Source organism: Arvicola amphibius, chromosome 12 (genome assembly GCF_903992535.2).
Source record: "Arvicola amphibius chromosome 12, mArvAmp1.2, whole genome shotgun sequence".
Classification (NCBI taxonomy): domain Eukaryota; kingdom Metazoa; phylum Chordata; class Mammalia; order Rodentia; family Cricetidae; genus Arvicola; species Arvicola amphibius.
In genome coordinates, this window is record NC_052058.2 from 28,668,855 (window position 1) to 28,692,309 (window position 23,455).

The 23,455-nt window shown below is 43.9% G+C and overlaps 1 protein-coding gene across 1 annotated transcript in view; it reads right to left on the bottom strand.

Annotated features, from left to right (window-relative positions):
• Arhgef3 (Rho guanine nucleotide exchange factor 3) overlaps nt 1-23,455 on the bottom strand; it is a 297,984-nt gene that overhangs the window by 25,762 nt on the left and 248,767 nt on the right. The window contains 2 exon segments of the mRNA XM_038350075.1: nt 2,314-2,484; nt 16,786-16,893. Of these exon segments, the coding sequence (XP_038206003.1) occupies nt 2,314-2,484; nt 16,786-16,893 (279 nt within the window).

Below are 23,455 nucleotides of genomic sequence, written 5' to 3' on the forward strand. Positions count from 1 at the left end.
CGCTCACTTCTCCAGGGGTCAGCCCTGATCTTAGTTTGGTTGCTATTGTGGGATAAACACAGCAACTCTCAGGTCACAGTCAGTCACTGAGAGAACTTGGCCAGACTCAGGGCAAAAACTAGAAAAGCAATCATAGAGCACTGGTTCTCAACCTGTGGGTCCCAGTCCCTTTAGGTCCTGCATATCAGATATTTACATTATGATTCATAACAGAAGCAAAAATACAGTAATGAAACAATTTTACGGTTGAGGGTTCACTACAACATGAGACACTGTATGGAAGGGTCCTAGCATTAGGAGGGTTGAGAACCACTGTCATAAGGGAAAGCTACTTACTGGCTTGTCAGACTGTTTTCTTTTTCTTTCTTTCTTTTTCTTCCAGCCTGTTTTCTTAATACTATACAGGACCACTGGCCCAAGGATGGCATTGCTCACAGTGGGCTGGACCTTCCCATATCCATCACAAATCAAGAAAACACCCCCACAGACTTGCCTGTAGGCAGTCTGATCGAGGCATTTTTTTTTTCAATCAAGGTTCCTCTTTCCAGACAAGCAAGTTGTGTTAAGTTGAGAAAAAACAAAACAAAACAGAAACCAGGACAGGCTGGGTTGTCACTGGATAGCACTTCTGTTTCCTTGCCTGGGTCTGACTAGTAGTTAGTACACAGCCGGAAGCTTTCAATAGTTGACAGCCACCATTCAATCTTCCACTTGAGGGTGGGAGATTCTACATGGCAAGTAGTGAAGACCAAACACCCACATCTTTATCTCACATATGACTTTGCCATATTTCCACACAGGATTTCTGAGAGTGCGTGCACTATTTAAAGTGTTATTTGCACTGTTTGGTAGGCAATATATCTACATGGTACCCAACACAGAGTGCACAAAATGGAGTGCACATGGGAAGATCTCAGCTCCTCTTTCAGGGACTTCAAAAGGAAACATTGCTGCCAATTCTTTGGGCATCCTTCCAGAAATATTTTAATGACTATATAAACAAATTAATATACATACATATTATTTTATATACATGGTAGCATTCTAATTTTGTTCCTTGCTTCATCTACTTAACCAAGCACACATATAAGCATGCCTGCCCCATTTCTACATGTGCATAGTGCTTTGAGGGTTTCAGCAGTTCCTGGTAACAGAGCCTCAGCTCATCCTGAACTAGTAGCGCCACTGCAGGCATTAGCCCTCGGAGTAACCCTGCAAGCTTGGTTTTTGACCTGCATGCAAGTAGACCTGGAAAATCAGTTCCTAGGGAAGGACAGTTTGGTACCCCTTCAGGTTGTCTGAGGGAGGGGAAAAGTGAGAGGGAAGAGGGGGAAGGGGAGAGAGAGAGAACACTGTTAATCCCAGCACCAGGGAAGCAGAGGCTAAGAGTTCTTTGAGAGTTTTGAGGCTAGCCTGGTCTACGTCATAAGTTTTAGGCTAGCCAGGGTTACATGGGGAGATGCAGTTTCAAAACAAAACAACAAAACCCCCAAACCCAAAACAAACAACAATAAAAACTAGATACTCGCAGGGTCCCAGTGGAGGCGGCACACGAGATGAGGTGAGCAGGGCTTGCACTGACGGCCCTCTATAGAAGGGCACGGTGTCATCACAGTTACTTAAGGATGGGGACACGGAAAACTCATACAGAAATTAACTGTCCTCCACAAGGAAAAGTTTTCTTTAGAAAGCTGGACCAATGTTACAAGAGCCCAATATTAAAAAAAAAAATCTAAAAGTTACTATCAGAATATAAATAAAATGACTGCAGTGGGGTGGTGGTGGCACATGCCTTTAATCCCAGCACTCAGGAGGCAGAGGCAGGCGGATCTGTGAGCTCAAGGCCAGCCTGGCCTACAAGAGCTAGTTCCAGGACAGTTAGGACTACAAAAAGGGATCTTGTTTCAAAAAACCAAAAAGAGAGGAAGAAAGGAAGGAAGGAAGGAAGGAAGGAAGGAAGGAAGGAAGGAAGGAAGGAAGGGAATATATAGTCATATATGTGAAATTATGTGTGTATATGTGTATGTATGTATGTATAGTATGGTATAGTGTATATATATATATATATATATATATATATATATATATAGTATTCATTATATACATAATTGTCTTTGTGAGTGTAAGAATCCTAACTGGACTCTTGGATTCAACACTGCGAAATCACTTTATTTTTACAGCTGGGCCAGGCCCATGAAGCTAGATGCTGGCTTTTTAGTTTCTTCCATCCTGTGCCCTCCACAGGATGTGGCTCTCGCCTACAGGATACCTTTGCTGCCGACACACAGGCAGCTCCTTGGGTCCCGAGCTTACCTCCTGTCGCTTGATCTCCTTGGCCGTAAGCACTTGATTGACACACACATCGAAGGTCTCACTCCACAGTTTGCTGTCCCTCCGCTTTGTGCTTGAGGAGGTGGCATTTCTGGACCAGGCTCGGGGGGCCAGGATGTCGGGGCGGCTCTCACTGCGGAAGCTAATGGACCGCTACACAATGAGGAAAAGAAATCATAGGATCAGCAGCAGGACAGGGTGGATCCTTTGTGAGCAGCTTCCTATCACTGACAGATACAAACCATGTATCTGCAAGACAGAAAGGGCACGGCCGAAGCTTTGGAGGAGTGGGACACCGAGGAAACAGAACAGGAGTCTTTTCACACAACATGCTGGAGGCAACATCCTGTGTGACCTGGACATTGAATGAACCACAGAACGAGACCAGGCAGGCCAGGCTCACATGCGAAAGGCAGCTCTCCAGCACAAGCCCAGTGGTTTATTTCCAGTGGGCATCTACTCTTCACAGGCACGAGGGAAACAGTGGTGGATAGCCGTACAGCGCTATCCCTGGTATCCCCCAGCCCCGGAATAGTTTGGGTAGGCTTATCCAGGCCTGATCAACCAGACAGTGCCATCATCCCGATCCTCTGTCACATGATTTATGAGAGAAAAGGGGAGGGGTACTCGAGTGCTGGGAGTTCAGAGATAACGCAAGCAAATTCTCCCTGGTCACAGGGAACAACCTATTTACCACAGGTCAGGAAAGGGACACACAGGAAAGAGAACAGGGTTTAGCAAAGTGAACTGATTAAGCTCCCGGATCCCACTGTGCCTGAAGTCTGGAAGGACTAACCTTAGTCATTTTAGTTACACACAGGCTCTTTCTGTCTCCAGTAGCTGGGGTTCTATCAGCTCAAAACGTTGCAATGAATATGCATACCGGGTAGCAGCCTGGCAGCAAATGATGCCTACCCCTGACACAGGCAAAGAGGCCCAGCTGTCTTTAGAGGTCCTAATCACCCCAAGTTCAGCCTTGTGACTGAAATATACTCCCACGGGGCTTTCTCATGACAAAAGAAGGTGAATGTGTCATCTGTAGTCTTTACCCTGCAAGATCTCAACATGCTCCCTGGAAACGGAAAGGCACGGAGGTATTACTACACTCAAAAATCGCTTTTTTTAAAAGACAAGTTCTCATGAAGCCAGAGAGATGACCAAACATTAAAGCATTAAGATGCTGTAGCCTTTCCAGAAGACCGAAGTTCGGATTTCAGTATCCACAACCATCTCTATCTCTGTCTCCAGGGAATCTGATGTCTCTGGCCTCTGTGAACACTTACCCTTACATACACGTGCGCGCGCACGCATGCACGCACACACACACACACACACACACACACACACACACACTTTAAGATATTAAAATACATCTTTTTTTAAGAAGACTTGTTTTTTGGTTACACAGCCTAGGATGACCTGGAACTCACTGTGTAGCCCAGGTTGCCTTCAAACTCAGGATCCTCCGACGTCAGCCTCCCAAGAGCTGAGATTACAGTTGTGTGCTATCAGCTAAAAACCAACAATATCCCCCAACAGACACTTTAACAACTGTCCCTGTGCGTTGCTCCTGGGCCCTTCTGTGTGAGCTTCCACTCAGCAAGGCCAAGAATCGGGCCATAGCAACATACTTAGGACAGCATCCTGCCACTCCCCTGTCAGTCACCCCTGCTGTTCTCAAACACCGCTCCTGTGCTATCCCCCAGGGCTTCCTTGGAGCAATTTTCTCTTTCTCAAAGGTATTTCTCCCATTTCCCAACTAACTCCTCACCTGTCTTCAGAACACAACACAGATCTCTCTCTCTCTCTCTCTCTCTCTCTCTCTCTCTCTCTCTCTCTCTCTCTCTCTCTCTCTCTTTTTTCAAGACAGGGTTTCTCTGTGTAAAAGCCCTGGCTGCCTGTAGACCAGGCTGGTTTCAAACTCACAGAGATCCACTTGCCTCTGCCTCCTGAATGTCAGGATTTAAGGCATGCACCACCAGTACCTGGCTCAGATCTCTCCTTTTTAGGAAGGCTTCACCAATGTCCTCCCTCCTCCCTATTCTGCTATTTAGATAAATTTGACAAATCAGTGACCACATCTTGCTCTATTTATTTAACTTGATTTTAGTTGATTTTACACATGTCATGTAAGCCTGCGTCACTAAGACACTAGAGGGTAGCTCTCTGTTATTTGAGATCCAACTATGAAATTCATCAATTAGAACTCATTAGGGAAGTTTATATTCTACTTAAAAATTAGAGTGGGGGTGGGGCTTTAGAGATGGCTCCACCATTAAGATCACTGTTAAATAAATTAGAATCGCCTGTTGACAGAATATTGTCTACCCTTTAAGACAATTCTGAGATAATTTAGCTTCTAAAAATCCCCTTTATGCAAAAATTGACCAGCATTAAAATCTGTATATAATCACTTCATAATTATGCAAATCCTTTGTGAGCAGATATTTAAAATGCCATCAATTTCTCATTTTTTTTCACATGGGCAGTATAGGTGACTTCTAGCTTACTTTCTAATTTTTTAGAACCTGAGAAAATGGAAAATATAACAAGGAGTTTCCAAAGGGGCTTCAGGATGTTTCCAGAGCTTTGTGGAGGCAAGCCCTTGTTGTCTTGAAAGCGGTAAGCAAGCTCCTGGGCTAGCAGGGACTTCTGTGGGTCCCTGACTCACAGGAAAGCTCACGAAATCTGAACCACTCCATTTAGGACAGCAAGAAAGTGCTTGCCCAGGTCACCAGAGGTATTACACAAATCCTGGTACCGCTTAAACAAGCCCCTTATAAATAACAACTATGCTAAACGGGTGTAGCTTGCCTACACTCAGAATCCATTAGCCACAGTCCTGGATGGTCAAAACAAGGCGGAGAGTCACCAACCCATTCTCTCTGTGGTTCTGATGGGCAGGTGGGAATTATAGAACAGAAAGAAAAAATACACAAAGAAGAAGACACAGAATGCGACATAAGTTTCCACTTTCACTGAAAGGATCAGTCGCCCTCTCGTCCACTTTCAGTCTGAGCAGCCTTGGACTTCCCCCAAGAGTCGGAAACCAATTCATACCAACTTGAAACTTTCATGTTCTACAAATCGTGTGATTTTTTAAAATACAAATTCTCTTCTTTTTCCTCAAATCCATTTCCTGGTATTTGCTGCATTGTACGCCTTTCCAATTTTCTTCTAAGTATTTTACAGAAAACAGAATGTTTTCTCTTTTCAGTCAACCATACCTTTTCATGTTAGCATAGAAAAAACTCATTCTTCCCTGGGCATTGGTGGTGCACGCCTTTAATCCCAGTACTCTGGACGCAGAGGCAGGCAGATTTCTGTGAGTTCAAGGCCAGCCTGGTCTATGGAGTGAGCTCTAGGACACCCAGAGCTACAAAGAGACCCTGTCTTGAAAAAACAAAACAAAACAAAACAAATAAAAAAAAAACCACCCATTCTTCAGAACCATAACTGAGGGGTTGGCAGATGGCTCAGTGGCTAACATGACTTGCTGCCCTTGGAAAGGACCTGAATTTGATTCCCAGTTTCCATACTGGTAGCTCACAACAACCTGTAACCACAGTGCCAGGATCCAGCTCCCTTTTCTGGCCTCTCCGGGGTTCTGCACTCATGTGCACCTCCCCCCAGATACACAACTAAAACTAAAATAATTCTTGAAGCAACAACAACATAACTGAGGTAAATAAGAGAACAAAGCACTAAATATGTCTCCATATATGGAAATACATATTCCACATATATATGTGTATATATAATATATATATGAAACTCATTTTTTTGCTAACATAAAAAGTTAATTAAAAAGAGAGCAAATTTCTTTCAAGTAAAAACACTGAGGTAAAGTTCTGGTAACATGAAGTTAAGAATCTCTGAAATAACAAAGTAGTGGTATCACAAAACTATTTCCTAGTCCCAAACATTTTCTTCTTCTTCAAAGTCACTCCTTAGCAACGGTTACCGTGGGACTCCAAGGTCTACGTAGACTCCATACTTATTCAATGCTCACCTGATGAACAGTGAAATTATTTCTGGCTGTTGGCTATTATAAGTGCCTGACAGAACACCCTTTGTATGTTTGTGTTGATATTTATGGAGGCAGATTCCTTCAGTCTAAAAACTATCAACTTGTATTTATTTTTATTGGATCTCATTTGGATTGCTAGGATTTCCAAGATCTCATCTATGTTAATAGTGATACTTGATGCTAAACGTGTTACCAAATTAACCTTTCAAACAGGCTGTTCAGCGGTACCTCTCCCAGACAGGAAGAGGACAGCACATGCTTTCATTCTCATTGGGTGGATTTATTAGTCTTGTAGGCAAAAATTACTGCACCTGAGTTCTATATCATGTTTTAAATATAAGAAATAATGGAAAATTTTTTATGCATTCATCAAGACTTTCTCAGTCAGTTGGAGATTTCCTTCATTGCCATTTTGGGGAAAATAAGAGGTGAACGACCTAGGGGCTAGAGCGATGGCTTAGTGGTTAAGTGGCTGCTCTTCCAGAGGACCTGGGTTCAGTTCCTAGCTCCCATATGGCAGCTCACAACTGTCTATAAGTCCAGTTCCAGGGAATCTGACACCTTCAGAACAATAGAATAAAGTTAAATTAATTTATATTAAAAAAAGAGGTAAACTACCCTAAGGCACTCCTCTTTTGTGTTTTCTTAGTGATTGTCAGTCTTGGGGTACCATGAGAATTATCTCAAGGATCCTTTATGCATCTATCCTTAGCTCTTTAGATGTAATCTTTCCAATTCTCACACCATCCCTGTTGTGGGAATTTATTCCGCCAATGGTTGTGGGGTATGGGCCTTAGGGTGTGGCTTCTGTGTGCAGACATGATCTCTTATAAGGAAGAGGATAGGTCTCCTCGACTTTCTGACCCCTTTGGGTCTCTGACCATGCCAAGCCCAGCCAGAGCAGGAGAGTGAGCAAGACCTCTCCTCTTCCTTATAAGAGATCATGTATGCACACAGAAGTCATGCCCTAAGGCAAGTACCCCAAAACTATGGGTGGAATAAATTCCTCAACATACCCCCATAAAGCAAGTTTGTTTTCATTTTGCCAAAAGGGAAACTGAGGTGGGGTGTGTGTGTGCACACATGATGTTTCTTCACAATAGAAGACAAACACACTGCTGTGGCCAAATGCCCAACAAGAAGCAATGTAAGCGAGGAGCGGGCTTTATTTTGGCTCACGGTTTTAGGGGATGCAGTCCATCCGCGACAGAAAAGCGTGACAGCAGGAATGGGAGACAGCTGGCCACACTGTGTCCACAGTCACAGGAAGTAGGGACAAGCTACAAAACCTCAAAGCCCATCCCCAGTGGCCACTTCCTCCAGCAAGACACCACCTCCTAAAGGTTCCACAACCTTCCAAGACAGTATCAGCTGGGAGCCACGCAAAACAAGTGACGTTTCATACCGAAACCACGATGATCATCACCGTGAAGGCAGCGATATCCATGTGCTGCATTCACACATGGAGGGCTTTACAACTGTAGAGTGAATGCCCCTGGGGAGCCGGGGATGTTCTTTGCTTGAATCGAAGCTTTAGAATTCTGCCAAACCTGAGAAATAAGGATCTTGCTTCCATTTTATGGATAGAAAACCTGAGGCTCACAGAAGGTGAAATTTTGCTGAAGGCCGTGCAATTAATAATAGTTAGATTTTTAACTCTGTGTGTGTGTGTGTTTATGTGTGTGTGTATGTGTGTGAGGGGGGCACTTTGAGTGATAATGCAGGTCAGCTCTGTCCTAGTGTAGGGTTCGGTACATGAGCCACAGCGGACGAGTTTCATGCAACTTCTTAGTCTGTGACAGATGCTCGATCGTGTGGTCATGCAGTTCTGAACCAGACAAGTCTTTCTTGTGCAAAGCTGTCCTGTGCATTGTAGGATGCTTAGCAACAGCACTGGTCTTTAACCACAACACACCAGGAGCATCCCCAACCCAGAGGTGCTGACCGAAACATCTCGAGACATTGCCTACGTCCCCTTAGGTGAGAAACACTGGTCCATTTCAAAGTGTGGACTCAGCCTTGGGAGGGACCACATAACCACAGGCACAAATACATGAATCTGCTGGGATGGGGAGGATCCTGGGATAGCAGTGAAAAAGTTACAGAATAAACAAGAGTTTCCATGAGGAAACCCAGCCCGGCAAATAAGTAGAAACCCAAAGCTCAGTAACCGTTGGCAGCTAAAATAACAAGGGCAAGGGCCATACAGGAGACAGACAAAAGCAGATTTTGGAAATGGGTGTTCATGTTTGTACCCAAGCTGGGAATGTAGGAAAGCTGTTGCAGGTGGGGCCGACTGTCTGTAGGGTAGGAAACCAGTCCATTTACATATGTCAGAGGAAATGAAAGCCCAGCAGGTAGACACGGGGGGGGGGGGGGGGGAGCCAGATTTAATTTGTTAATGCTGCCTGTTCAGCAGGGTGCTTTGCTCTGTCCGGCTGCAAAAACAGAAGGTCTAAATAGCCAAAGACAACAAGCTCCAATAAAGAGCTCAGGCCAGGCACATTCTCTCTACCATCCCGACTACACAGCTATTTGGTAGCAGATGGTTCACTAGTAAACAGGTTGGGAGCTAGGGTGTGACTGTTCCAGGGTGGCTGCTGCATTGGGTTCAACCAAAAAGTTCCAACATGCAGTCACAAAAGGCTCCCGCATAGCACCCCCTGATAAGTCTCTTGCTTAAAATGAAGAGCAGCACCTTTGGCTCCACTGCATTTGACCTTTGTGCTAATCTTCTGAAGGGAAAGGGCAGGAAAAAGTCAAGAACCAGAGGTCTGAGAGACTGGGAGAAGGTAAGGATAGACTTGAGTTGAAAAGGCTTAGCCCAGCAGTGGTGGCGCATGCCTTTAATCCCAGCACTCGGGACACAGAGACAGGTGGATCTCTATGAGTTCAAGGCCACCAGGTCTACAAGAGCTAGTTCTAGGCTTCCCACAACCCCAGAATGGAAGAGGGAAGGGAGAAAAGCAGCAGAACACAGGCCTTTCCCCCTTCTGCATCCTGGTCCATGACAATGCAAATGACGGTCGTCCATCATGTGTTCCTGCTACCATGATATTCTGTTCAAATGCATGGTGTCAAGCAATTGTAGAAACATGATCCAGAACATCTCATTCCTCCCTTTGTTGTTTCTGTCAGAGATCTGGTCACAGCTACATAAAACTAATTCATACAGTAGTCAAAGTTACTTTTAATGTATAAGTTGTTCACTCTTGGCATTGTTCATTTACCATTTTCCTATCATAGTTGATTATGGGTAACCCTAACTGGGGAGAGTAAAATCACAGATAAGGGGGGGGGAGTCTCAGATGCTTTTATCCATAGCAAACAGCAGAAACATAGCTTCTTGCAGGAACTTCACTAGAATAACCAACGGGAGACCCATCAGCATAACTAAGAACAAAAGATCTGGAAATAACCAGCTGAGAACACAGTTGGAGGTAGAGAGCTCACCTAGCTCACCACTTACAGGATATTTATGAAAAGAAAATCACGGTTGTCAGACTTGGTTACATAAGTCCATACACCTATCTTCCTGTTTATGTCTCATGTGTAGATGGGACCTGACTCTTCATTCCCTTCTTAAACCTGGAGTGTCCTCTCTCCATTTCATCTCTAGGCCATCCCCAGTCCAACCTCTATTCTTGATGCTCTAACTCTCCGGTCATTACTAAGATATCTAATCTGCCTTCTTAGTACAATAATGCTATATATAGTGTACATTATCCAATGAGATTTTTGTCTATTATTTGTTTCTATATGGTCGAAGAGGCAACATACGGTTATTTTTTTAAGTTTAAGTGTGACAGAAATATGATGGAAAAGAAGTATTTCCGGCTCATGCATTCATTCTCTGCCCACCTATAGAAGATAACTAAATATAAGGTTTATATTTGTTGTGTAATGATTCTAATTCTTATGTGATAATGAAAAAGAAATGCAAACAGAAAATAAAAGAGCAAATAGCTCATAATTATATTTTCAAGGATAACTACTTTCAAGAATTTTATCTCCTTTCCCCATTAATATACTAATTTGCGTGCTGTGACTGAGATACAGCAGCTCTGAACTCTTCATTTTCTGTTTTCCTAATGTCTGGAAATTATTACCAACCAGATCTTATAGGTTTCTACAGCACACGTGCCTCCTTTTTCATATTGATCGCGTCTCCATCAGCAAGTGTAGGACAGAATAGTTAACACAGTAGGAGATTCAGAAAGATCACTGGCTCGCATCATGTATTTAGACTGCTCTTGGGTCACATGAAAAGTTCCTAGATCTAAAGACCAAAGAACAAAGCACTGAGAGGCTGTGATTACCACACTCCTTCCTTAGCCAAACAATTCTCTGTAGAGCGTGTTCTATGTGTCAGTTCAAGAAGAAGGGCAGACCCCATCACTAGGCAGGTACCCACAGGCAGTGCCTTGAGAAAGCCTTAGAGCAGCAGTGGTTAACTTTTCCAGTAATAATATAGTAATAGTATCTACCAAGTTCTGCACACAGTCTAAATCATATATAAAAACAAAACCCCTATGTACTGTATGATTATGCTTTAAAAAATGCACATGGAAATTCCTAAAAGTATTCATAGCCCAAGTATCCATGACTACTAGCCACCAGCTACGTGAAATAAATCCTATCAATACATTAGAATAATACATAGTTCATAAAGATCATACTTTCCAAATATAAGTGTTATATAATAGCTTTTGTTAATAAAAGCTCCTCACCCAGATAAATGACAAAGGGAGGATGTAGGTAGAAAAAGGACAGGACAAAACCCGCTGAGCCATTAGCTCAGTTGGTGAAGCACTTGCCTAGTATGCATGAGGCCCCAAGTTCAACTCTCAGACTGTATTTACTAGGTGCAGTAATACAGTCTGCAAGTTTAGCATTGAGGAAGTAGACCAAGGTTGTCCTCAGGCTTGCAACAAGTTCAAGGCCAGCCTGGGCTATAGGAGACCTTGTTTCAAAACAACAACAAAACGGGGGTGGTGGTGGAGACCTAAACCTAACTATTAGGGAAAATAAATAAGATAGGTAACTTTAATGAAAGTGGGAGTGCCCCCATGTGAGGTTAAGAGAGGCTGATTGTGCAGCTGCACCCCAAAGTGAGCAGATCACACAAGTGAGGTTAGACAGAATAAGTGAACCTAAGCTATGCTCAGGGCATACAAAGTATGCATTAATACTCAAAGTCATTCCAAGAAGAAACATTAAAATGCTATTTTGGAATGGAAGGCCATGCACATTCCGTTTCTTCCTCTTTTTCTGTGTTTTCCCATAAGGAACACTCACTTTGTAACAGACAAGAAAGATGTTCATGTCCAAAGAGAATGAACACCAACCTCCCAGGGCAATGAATTCCGTCCTTGCTGGACTTGACTCAAATGTGTTTAGCAGTCATGCACAGCTGTGCACGGAGAGGCAGGGCTCAGCATGCAGCTGGCCCATGGGAGCTGGTATTCCCTGTTCCACATGAGAGGCGCACACTCGGGCGCCTTTCAGAGCTGGGCCAGGTTTCCCTCTCAGGCATGCTGGAGTGGGGATTTATGGGCCTGGGGGATCCAGACATCTGTGCTTTGGCTTACCCACAGTCCTGTGCTAACCTTTTCTGGTGAGGAACTGACAGAGAACCCTGTCGTCACCATAAATGCTGCCTTTGTGCTGAGGCTCACTCAACTTCCTAGCCCATATCAGTGCCGGGAGGCAAGAGAAACAAACCCGGCAGTGTGTTGCCTCTGAGACCACTCACACTTGTAAATGGGTTTTTAATCTTTCTGGAAGAGGATGCCAGATCAGAGTGCCCAGTATCCTCCTCCACTGACTGTAGACGCACAAGGAGAGAACCGCTAAGAACTGATGGAAGCGTCATGTTTGGGTCTGAGTCACTGCTTGGCCTATAATTAAAGGAACTCAACCTGAGAGATGAAACTGGATATCCAAAAGGATCCATATGCCTCTGAAGTGCCAGGAGCCAGGGGAAAAGAAACAGTGCAACACAAAACCAAGCTGCTAGCTGGGTCTGGTGGCACAGGTGTGCTACCCCAGTCACTCATAAGGCTGAGGCAAGGGAAATAAAAAATGTAAGAACTGCCTGGGCTACAGAGGGAGTTCAAGGCTTGTAGGGCCCGGGTCTGCCCTTGTTCCTGGGGCTCACCTTGAGGACGGTTTCTGGTCAGATGACTAAGCATCCTGTTTGTTCCTGTGCTCCCTCTGCCCCGCCTGGTGATTTGTTGTAGGGCATTGTTGACTCTATTGTTGGTATGGTAATTTCCCACCTGCCTAGGTGGGAGTCCTTGTGCAGCAGTTAGATATGGTAATTTCCCACTTGCCTGGGTGGAATTCCTTGGGCAGGAGTGGGGTATATAAGATTTTCCCCAAGGCTAAATAAACGGCATTCGGCTGATCTCCTTTCGAATGACCCAGGTCTCTTTGTGTGTTCTTTCAATCTCCAGGCCCTTGTCCGACTTGCGTAAGGTACAGTGGCGCGCGAACTGTACCGAGGGGTAACACAGAATCGGGTGTTACAAAGGCTCACCTAGGCAACTTAGTGAGACCTTGTTCCAAATAAAAAAATACATAAAAAGGGGCCAGGTATGGTGGCACATGCCTTTAATCTTGGCATTTGGAAGGCAAGGGTAGGAGGATGAGCTCTATACATGGACTGTCTTAGGCTAACCTGGGCTACACAAAGAAGCCCTTTCTCAGTAACAACAAAAAAGGGGGGTGGTGTGGACACACACAGATGAGATGGCTCAGTGGATAAAGGCATTTGCCACCAAGCTTGATGACCTGAGTTCACTCATCTGGGCCCACGTGGTAGAACTTGAGAACTGACTTGCATAAATTGTCTTTTGAACTCCACATGCACACCATGGCAAGTACAAACCACCTCCTCCCCCCAAATAAAAATGCAATAAAAAATCTACAAAATGAAAAGTTTGGTAGGAAACCACCTGCCTTGTTATCTCTGTTACTAAAAATAAAAGAAACTAAGAGAAGGGAAGTAAATAAGCCAGTTTGCCTCATGCTCATGATTTTTTTGAAATAGAAAATTATACACACAGGTGCATAAGGTGCTAAGTGTCAAGAAGTTTTGCCGAGCCGTGCTCCCTTGTTTTCTTTCTCCCCTAATACGAATGAATGGATAGCTAAAAGAATGGTGAAACCGCTTGACATTGGATCCTGAGCTGCCCCTGGGGCCCACTCCTCCTCTTCATCCTCCCTGCTCTATTGGCTGCATCAGCACTTTCTCCCTTTTTAGCTGGCAAGGGAAGCAACGAAGTGAGAAGGCAATGAGCAGGATACCAGTTTAGTAAACAATGCTCAGAAGCTTACACTGCACGTCCCAAGGGAGCAAGCTGGCATTCACCATCCTCTCAGATCATCCCATGAGCATGGTGTTCAAATACAAGGCTGGAGGTGTATTCCTATCCACTAACCTCTTCCCTTCAAATACCATATTGTTCAAGTTCTCTATTTCTATGTGCATAGCCATTATGAATAACTTTTCTATTTCTGTTCCATATATACAGCCTAGTGGTAGCTATTTATCATGATAGTTAAAAAAGGTCAGCAGAAATTTATTTTGTAAAAGAAAAATATCTCTGAAGATTTAGAAGACAATTTTCACATGGCAGACTCTCCCTCGGGTCTGGCTGTCTCATCCTTGCTTGGTCTCAGTCTGCTGGTTTCAGACATCGCTTAATTAATTTCTTTCTTTCCCAGTTCTCTAGGTCAATGTACATTTCTAAGATGATCAACTTTTTACTATAGTGTTTCCTGTGCAGGACCCCTAGGAATCAGAAAAAAAAAAAAAGATAGCCTGGGAAGTCTAAAGGAAAATGGTGAAGTATGTAATCAGGATGGGCTACAGGGGAGTATACAGTGTTCTCAGAAACACAACGCAAAGGTTGACAAGCCAGACAAGGCAATATTAGCTAGTAATGGGACCAACAGCTCCAAGGGCAATTGTAGAGTAGGCTAGCTACTTGACCCTAACTTGTTACTGTCATGTGGCAAAGTGAAGCCCAGAACTGCTATGAATCTACCAGAAGGCAACTCCATCCTGAGAAAAGAACCCAGATGCAGGAAGAGCCCAGTGCAAGGTGAAGGCTCACTTGATACTTGTAGAACGAGTGAGGCCTTCCCTGGCATAGGGTGGACTTCCTGCGAGAAACAGTAGCAAGAGAGGCCATTAGTATAGGGACCCAACATCAAAGGATGAAATAGCACACAGTGAGCTATTGACTCTCACTACTGAACCAAGGCTGGAGAGGAAAGGGTCAAACACAGTTGACAGTCTAAAGACTTTTCAAAAAGCAGAACTCAGCAAAAGACCAGATGTGCAGGACTCAGGTGATAATGAATCTTCCAGGAAAAGCCCGCAGTAAAGTCGTCCAGAGGGCGGAGACACTGGCCACAAGGGACGGTAGGCAAACACATCTTTTTCTGCTTGCTCTGAAGGCCGACTCCCCTGCAAAATCTTATTTTCTTTCTCTGTTTTTCCCACTAAGAGACCAGAGGATAACCAGGAGTTCACAGTCCCAGGCACTGAGACAGATGGAGCCAAACCCAGACCTAACTGGGTGGTAAGATATTCATTCATGATTGACAGCAGCGTTAAGAGAGAGGTGGGTATAGAGGGGCAAGTGGTAGGGAGGGATGGCATCACAGGGCTGTGGTGCATAATCAAACAGTAAGGAAGCAGGGGTGCAAAGGGCTGTAGGAGAAGCTCAAAGCATTCTCAGGTAATGACTGTGGGCATGAGGTATGTCTCTGGGTCAATCACTTCAACCTCTCCTGTGTGAAAGCTTTGTTTTGGTACACAAACTTCTGCTTAAGCTCCATGGTTACCTAAATTCTTTCCTTTGAGAAGATAAGAACCAAGGAGAAATCTTCACCTGGAAGCATCTCTCCAGGCAACAATTTTCTTAAACGTTCAAGGTCAAGATAAAAACATTGCTAAACACAAATACGCAAGACAATGGCAGGATCAGCTTGCTGCGTGAGACCTCATGGGCTGACTTTTGTGGGATGCAGTCTAAAAGGATATTTTTATGGTTACAAATTGGTTCCAAGGCTGTGGCTAGATCCCAACCTTCACTTCAAAAGGCAAGCTACAGTAAGAAGTTAAAGAATAGGCTTGGTGCAGGCGGATCTCTGTGAGTTCGAGGCCAGCCTGGTCTACAGAGCAAGTTCCAGGACAGGCTCCAAAGCTACAGGGAAACCCCGGTGAAATGGCTCAGTGGGTAAAGGCACCTGCTGCCAAGTCTGGTGACCATGTTCAATTCCTGGGAGCTTCACAGTAGAAGGAGAGAACTGACTCCTCTCAAGCTGTCTTCTGACCTCCACATAAGCATCAGGGCACGTACATGGCTCCCCCTCCACACGCATGCATGCACACACAAAATAAAAATATAGCGGTGCTTGAAAACAACTTGTTAACTAAAAATTACTACTGTAGACAGTACTCACTACATAGCTAGTCATAACTAAAGGCTCTTGAATTTATTATCTCATAAATCTTTACAATTATTCTACAAAGGAGCTATGGCCTTTTATAAGCCACAATGGTGACTGCATGATAAATTTACCTCTAAGGAATAAATGCAAGACTTAGAAACACTAAGTTGCCTGCCCAAGATTGGCAGTCTTCAAACAGAGAACCAAGACATTTCGGGGCTTTTGTTTAACCCGGAGGTAGACAAACCTTTTCTGTAAACAGACAGGCACAGATGTGTCCAAATCAAACTCCTTATGGACTTCAAACTTAGAATTTCCTGTGGTTTCCACATATAAGAAATACCACCCTGGCCAGGTAGTGGTAGCACACGCCTTTAACCCCAGCACTCGGGAGGCAGAGGCAGGTGAATCTCTGTGAGTTTGAGGTCAGCATGGTCTACAAAAGCTAGTTCCAGGATAGCTAGGATTGTTACACAGAGAAACCCTGTCTCAAACAACCAAAAAAAAAAAAAAAAAAAAAAAAAAAAAGCAGAAATCATCATTAGTTCATGAGACATAAACAAAGAGGTGACAGATGTTCCCCCATCCCCCACACCTTGCTGACCCTGGTTGAAACCACCAAGTTCTGCTGCCATCCAGCTCATACCACATGCTGATATCTCAGGAGTTCAGAAACATTACTGGGCAAAACCAGTAAGAGTATTCCGGATGAGACTCCTGACTTGGAAGTGCAACCGAAGAGAAGTGGCCCTGACCCTGCCTGACGGGGGTTACAACTTGCACACATCCCCCCCCATATCCTTCATCTGCACGCCTCTACAGCAGCAGGTGGTGATGCACGTCGGCCTGAAACCAACAGACATTCTGGACGCAAGCACAGCATAGCTTTCTGCAACCCAAGTCCACGCTCCCTTTCCTGTAAGGTTTGACTGCAACCCAAGTCCATGCTCCCTTACCTGCAAGGTTTGGCTGAAACGCTTTAACGGAGTGGTCTTCACAGGTGGGATGAGGTTTGCTAGTGACGTGACTCTTGAAAGGGGTTTGACCCTTTTATTACTAGGTTCCTGTAGAGTTAGAAAAAAAAAATAGAGGACAATGTCAAAGCCGATCTTGAATATATCTGCCACATCACATTCATCCTGCTCCATGCTAGGGTGAGCTATAGACCCTAGCTAGCATCTACATGGATGAGCTGGCTGAGCAGTCAGAGAAGTGACAAGAGATTCAGACAGAGGCAGAAGGGTAGGGATCCAGCCTGCTCCCCCATCCCCATATCCAACACCCTCCCATCAGTGAGAGTTTCATTCAGAGCTTTCACTTAGTGGACCCCTTCTTTCGTTGCTGGAGAGAGAAGCCGCTCTGGTTTCCCAGCCAAGGACCTTGCCAGGCAGGTGGCATGTCTTTTGCTGCTTCTGGCTTCATGCTTTAAAAACCCTTTCCAGCACACCTTGCTAGAGCCATTCTTCTGTATGCTTTGTCTATTCATTTTTCTAAAGTACAAAGATTGCTTTTAATTCATCAAGTAAAAACCTATTTTTAAAGTATTTACTACTCTCTCTGTATGTAGAGGAAGGGTCAGAGGACAGTTTTCCAGAGTTGTTTCTTTTCTCCCATCATGTGGATCCCAGGTTGTCAGTCTTAGTGGCAAGCACACTAACTGGCTGGGACATCGGACCAGCTCCAAATAGTCTTTTTATAATAAGTTTTATTTCTAGGATCATAACAAAGTATCTTTGCGGCTACAATAATGGAAAAACACATGTTAAAATTTGTGAAATATCGAATGGCGAAAGAAAATGTACAGGGAGAAATTTGCATCATGGGTATTGGTTCCATACTATTTATAGCCACACATTTTCAAAGTCACCTCCACCATCAGCTGCAAATCTGTAAGTGACTCCAGAGCTGGCTGGCTGAGGAAAGGGTGGCTCCCTATTCCAAGGGACGCCAGTCAGGAAAGCAAACACTTTGCAAGACAAAGAGAACAGTTGCTCTCATTTCCTAAGCTCCATCTGACCTGTAGTAAATGCTGGACAGCACGTGAAGACACCAAATGGTGATGGAAAATGTCAAATCAACCAGTTGCAGCAGACTTCAATCAATCAATCACCAAGGGAGCCTTCCTGTCCCCCCCACACACACATCCCCCACAAGGTGTTCAGCTTTCCTTTTCATCCACTGTTCTAAAAGTTTGGAGGATTGAGCTGGAATTTCCAGTTCTTCAGGGGATTCCTACAGATGTTTGAAGAAGTCCTTCCTGAATCTAGAACCCATCTGGGAGGTTTTCATGTCATCTGATGCCCTTGCCGGTCTCAGAAATTAGAAGTGCCCTCTTAAGACTCATCCTACTTGCTGACATTTTAAGTATAAAAAAATTTAAACTTATAGACATTTAAAACAATTCCATGGTGCCAGAGAGTGAGCTGCGAGTTCGTAATGCAGTCAGTTGCTTTTCTAGGACCGGATGGACCCGGCTGCCAGGAACCTCTCTGACTTCTGGGCATGCTAAATGAGCTGACAGCAGACAATCCTCGAAACATTAGAGAGGCTGAGTTTTAAAATGCAATAGGCGAATCTCCTTACATGAGAGACTGCACTACAAAGGACGGGGGTCCTGACAAGAAAGGTCCAAAAGCCAACTGCATCCAGGTGGTGATGTCCTTTAGGATGCTCCTTGCCCAGTTCCTGGTCACCAGTGCCTGGAAGATAATTTTTAAAATCTGCCCCCCCCCACTTACATCATATCTGCACTCTCAGCAGACTGAGTCCACGTGTGTGTGTTGTGCACATGCAGCCTCTTAAGCACTCCTGAATTTCCCTAAATGCTCCTACTTTCATCTAAAGGCCAGGGTGGCACTCTCGTTCCCTTTGGCGGCATAAACTGCATCGCAGCACGTGAGTAAAGTCCCAGAGGGGAAAGGGCTTGGTCTTGGATAAACCTTGGAGCCCAGAAGTCTCATTTCCACAGGTAAAGCTGTATCAGAATGGAGAGGTCGAAGGGTGAAAGCAGCTGCGGGTCCTGCTTTAAAGCAGGGCAGGGAATGCAGTTGGCTGGCTGTAGGATGACCTAGCTCTGCTCCACCTTCCGTGATGTCTAACTTTGTTGCCCAGGTTAGATGGCCCACTTAGATCTGCATTATCCATACAGCTATAGGATACATAGTCAATGCCAACACTGGCCCAGCACAGGGCTGCTTCACGGAATGGTAGTCAGAACTGCTTCACTGCCGCATGGCCCCTAAGGGAGTCAACAGCAGGCTGCTCTTTGGTGATCTGACATTCCTAAGCCAAAAGGAATGAACCAGAAGCCACCCTGTGTTTTCATGCTGTGATCCAGCAATGCAGGCAGGTGCAACTTCAGAACTTAAATACTTACAGGTTATAGGATCTACGTGGAGGGGGGGGCAGGCTTTATGTCTGACACACATGAGCGAAATATGAATTATGGTGCTATCCTTGAGGGCTGCTGTAAGAATAAGAGATTAAAAACAATTCTTGGCCTAATTCGATTTTTCCTTTCCATTTACTCAGTCTGTCTCCAGCTACATCTTACTACTGTCTAAAAGGCCCTCTGAGAAAATATTTCCAGATTCTAAGTAAATAGCATTACTGAGAACGAGCAAACGCAATACCGAAGATGTTTTTGGGTTTGCAGGAAGACGACAGAACATAACCTGCAGAGAGCCTGTCTGATCCAACAACGCGCATTGCCAGACCATGCTGGGCAAGGCCAGTGCCACACCCAGCACAAAATGTACTGTTTCCTGTAGTGTGAAGCGGCGGGGCTGCGTTCCCGCCGCCCAGTTCCCAGCAACCAGCTAATCCGCCGCCGGCTAGCTTTACCCAAAATAATTACACGGAAACTTTATTCTTTTAAAACACTGCCTGGCCCATAGTTTCAGCCTCTTATTGGCTAATTCTCATATCTTCCTTTAACCCATATTTAGTAATCTGGGTAGCACCACGAGTTGTGGCTTACCAGGAGAGATCTTAACCTGTGTCCATCTCGGAGAGCAGCATGGAGACTCACTATGGCGAATGCCTGAAGCGTCTCTCCAACTCTACTTCCTTGTTCCCACAATTCTGTTCTGTCTACTCCACCTCTCTTAAAGGGCCAAGGCAGTTTTCTTTATTAATTAACCAATGAAAGAAACATAGACAGATAACTCTCCTCCATCATTTCCCCTTTTTCTGTTTAAACAAAAAAGAAAGGCTTCAACTTTAACATAGCAAAATTACATGTAACAAAACAGTTATCAAGCAAGAATTACAGTTACAATATTTAAATCTATTTTATCTTTTATCATAACTAAGGAAAGCTATAAGTATCTATTTATTCTTCAACTCCATCAAAGACTCCAGAAGGCTATAATGCTACCTAAGTAAACAAGAAATAAGTAACTTATAAAACTCTAGAAATGACAGAGACAACTCGCTGCCTGGACAGTCACCCAAAGTTCCTCTGTACCGTTGGGGCATCCATCTTCGGGCTTCAGGCCCACAGTATCCAGCAGACATTTCCATGAAGCAGAAAAAGGAACCCCTGGGAAGAAAAGTCGCCCCTATGTCAGCTGGAAGCAATCTTGGATGACGACGCCCCCCCCCCCCCCCCCAATAAAGTTTACCCTCAGATTTAGGGACACTAATTGGCGGCTGGTATAGGGTGGTCGGGTTGTGGAAGGCTTTATATGGACTCAGGGGTATAATTTATGTGTATATCTATATGTATTAAAAAAAAAAAAGGGGGGGGGAGGGAGGGATTAACTGGTGATCTGAAGGAATAATTGATTTTTGTGAGTTATTGTTTTTCTTTTTTTTAAAAAAAAAACTATATGAGTGTTGATTCTTGTATATTGATATATTGAACATTATATGAGAGTATGATACCACCTCTGTTTGAAACAATTGTTATATTGACATTGTTTACTATATTGCAATGTACATCTCTACCTCTGATATTATTTATGTAATGACATTGTTTACCATATTGCACTGTACATTTCTACCTCAGATATTATTTATGTAAGGACCCTGTTTACATTTGGAAATCATTGTCTTCATTTTTTGCACAGTCGTCTATTCTATTAGTCATACAGTTACATAAGTGTTGAGAATTATATGTTGGTCATATTTATATTTAGGACAATCAGGTTTTTTAGACACATAGAGGTTGTATTTAGTATAGATAGCATAATCTTCAACCTCTTTGAAGAACTGTAGAACATGGCCTTTAATCTAACCTACAGTTTTGTATTTTTGAGACACAATCACTCCTGGCAACAATGCTCTACTCCCGAGAGAACGTTGAGCACCAAAGACACTCCACTGGGAGTTTGTCTTCTACTTGGCAGAACTGGCCTTGGGGCAAAGAAAAGCCCATACCTCCATTACTGACTAAAGTACAAAATATCCATAAGTGGATAAAACAGAATTGTCTTATCTTGCCAAGACAGGATAGGATAGTTCTACTAAAGGTTCCTTGCCATTGTATAATGGTATGTCAGGTTTTTTCAGGCCTCAGCCAAAGTTGGTTGCCTCAACATTGCTATCAAGACTTCGTGTGGTTGCCCAGGTAGTCAATTGTCTCTGTCTTCTGTTGCACATTTTGGAAGTTTCTCGTTTGTGCTTCCTGGTTGCTTTGGTAATTTTACTCTCCTTCTCAGATCTTTGATGGGGTTGAAGATTAGACAATGGTAGCTACCTTCTAGATTATTTAGACTTCTCAAAGTAGAGTGATTAGAAAAATTCTTCGTTATATACTTCTCGCCTGATATTGTTTACTTTTTGTAATTTTATATGATCAGTTCCCATTGTATATAGTTGTATTTGGTTTCTGAATCTGTCTTATTTAGACAAAAAAGGGGAGATGTTGGGGCAGCTGGCCCAATCCCTGCGTTCAGGGGCGTGGCTGCTCCAGCGGGGTAGCCATGCCCCTTAAATAGGATTGGGGAGCCGGAAGGCGCCCCGTTCGTTTGCCCCGCGGTCACTCCGCTGGACCCTTGGTTCTGTAAGTTCCCTTATCTCCCTTTGTATTAAACTTGAATAATTATAAAAGGACTATTTTTGGTTATTTCCAATCTTCGCCGCATCAGTTTCCAGTGCACACACCACCACCGCGGGATCTGAAGGGTAGGCAGGAAGGCCCATCACTAAAGAACTCTTAAAGGGTGTGTGGGGGAGGTGAGGTAGTAAGTTTGAATAACAAAAGTTCTGTTTAATCTTTTCTAGGCTTTATTGTTTTGTTACACTAATTAGGACTGCCTGTACAGTGTTCATTACAAGTTAGATTAGTACACTAGTTTAATTGCTGATTCTAAATAAAGTTTTGCATAGTCTTGGCTGGCCTAGAACTATGTAGTGGAGGCAGATCTTGAATTCCTGTCTTCTTGCCACTAGTTCCCAAGGGTGGCACTGCAAATATATGTCACCAGGCTCAGCTCTCAAAGTGGTTAAAATAAATAAATAAGATAAAATACATATATTTTAAAGAAATATTTATCTATGTGTTGTGGGAATTCATTCTCCCAACAGTTGTGGGGTACCAGCCTTAGGTCATGGCTTCTGTGTGTGGACATGATCTCTTATAAGGAAGAGGAGGGTCCCTCTTGCCCCTATTTGGCAGGTTGGAGTAGAAGCAAACCTTATGGTTGTTCATATCTCCTTGGGCAGAATGGCAGCTGAACCCACAACAGCTTCCACCTTGTTCTGTATTTGTGAATCTGTATTTCCTGTTGAATTACCAGAATAAAGACTTTTATAAGTTCTTGCATTAATCTATATAAAACCTTTTTATGTATGTGAATATTTCCCTGCATATAGATATGTATATTATGTATTTGCTTGGTGCCCTTGGAAGCCAGAAAAGGATGCTAGATTCCTTGGAACTAGAGTTATGGATGGTTGTGAGCCACCATGTGGATGTTGGGAACCAAACCTGGGTCTCTGCAAGAGCAGCAAGTGCTTTTGACTGCTGGGCCAGATCTCCAACTACCTACTTGCCGAAGTTGCTATTTTTAAACATTCATTTTGTGTTTATTGTACTTGATGAGAGCATGAAAGAGAGACCCTTTATCAAGTAGAGAAAGTTCTCTTGATATCAAGTTCGCTATGGATTTCTATCATGAATTAACATTGACTTTTATGCAATTTTTTTTCCCTATTCAGAGGAAAGGGAGGAGAAAAAGAAGTAAAAGAAGTGGGGAGGTGTGGGTAGGAAAGAGAATGAAGATGGCCATATTTTTCCCTAAAGAATTAATGTATTAATGAGCCAACTGCAAACAAAAGGGAATACAGCACTCTGTGTGACTGTACTTTTAGCACGAGTTTCTCTTAATGTCTTTTTAAATTCGTTTGCTAGGGAGGCACAGTGACCTTTCTATCCCCTACTCTGCCTCCCGAGATGTAAAAAGCAAAGCAGACGGTTATCACGTAAGAAACCGCCTACCACAGCAGGAACAGCAGAATGCAGCACCGTTTCTCTCTTCCTTCACAGCAGTTCCGCCGGAAAAGACCTACAGGGGACCCCGTTGTCTCTGTTTATTTTGCAGACAGAGTGGGGCTGGGCACAGTATGAAGACAGTGTCTGTCGATCATGTCTGCAGCTGCCCTGGGATCCCACCTTTACCG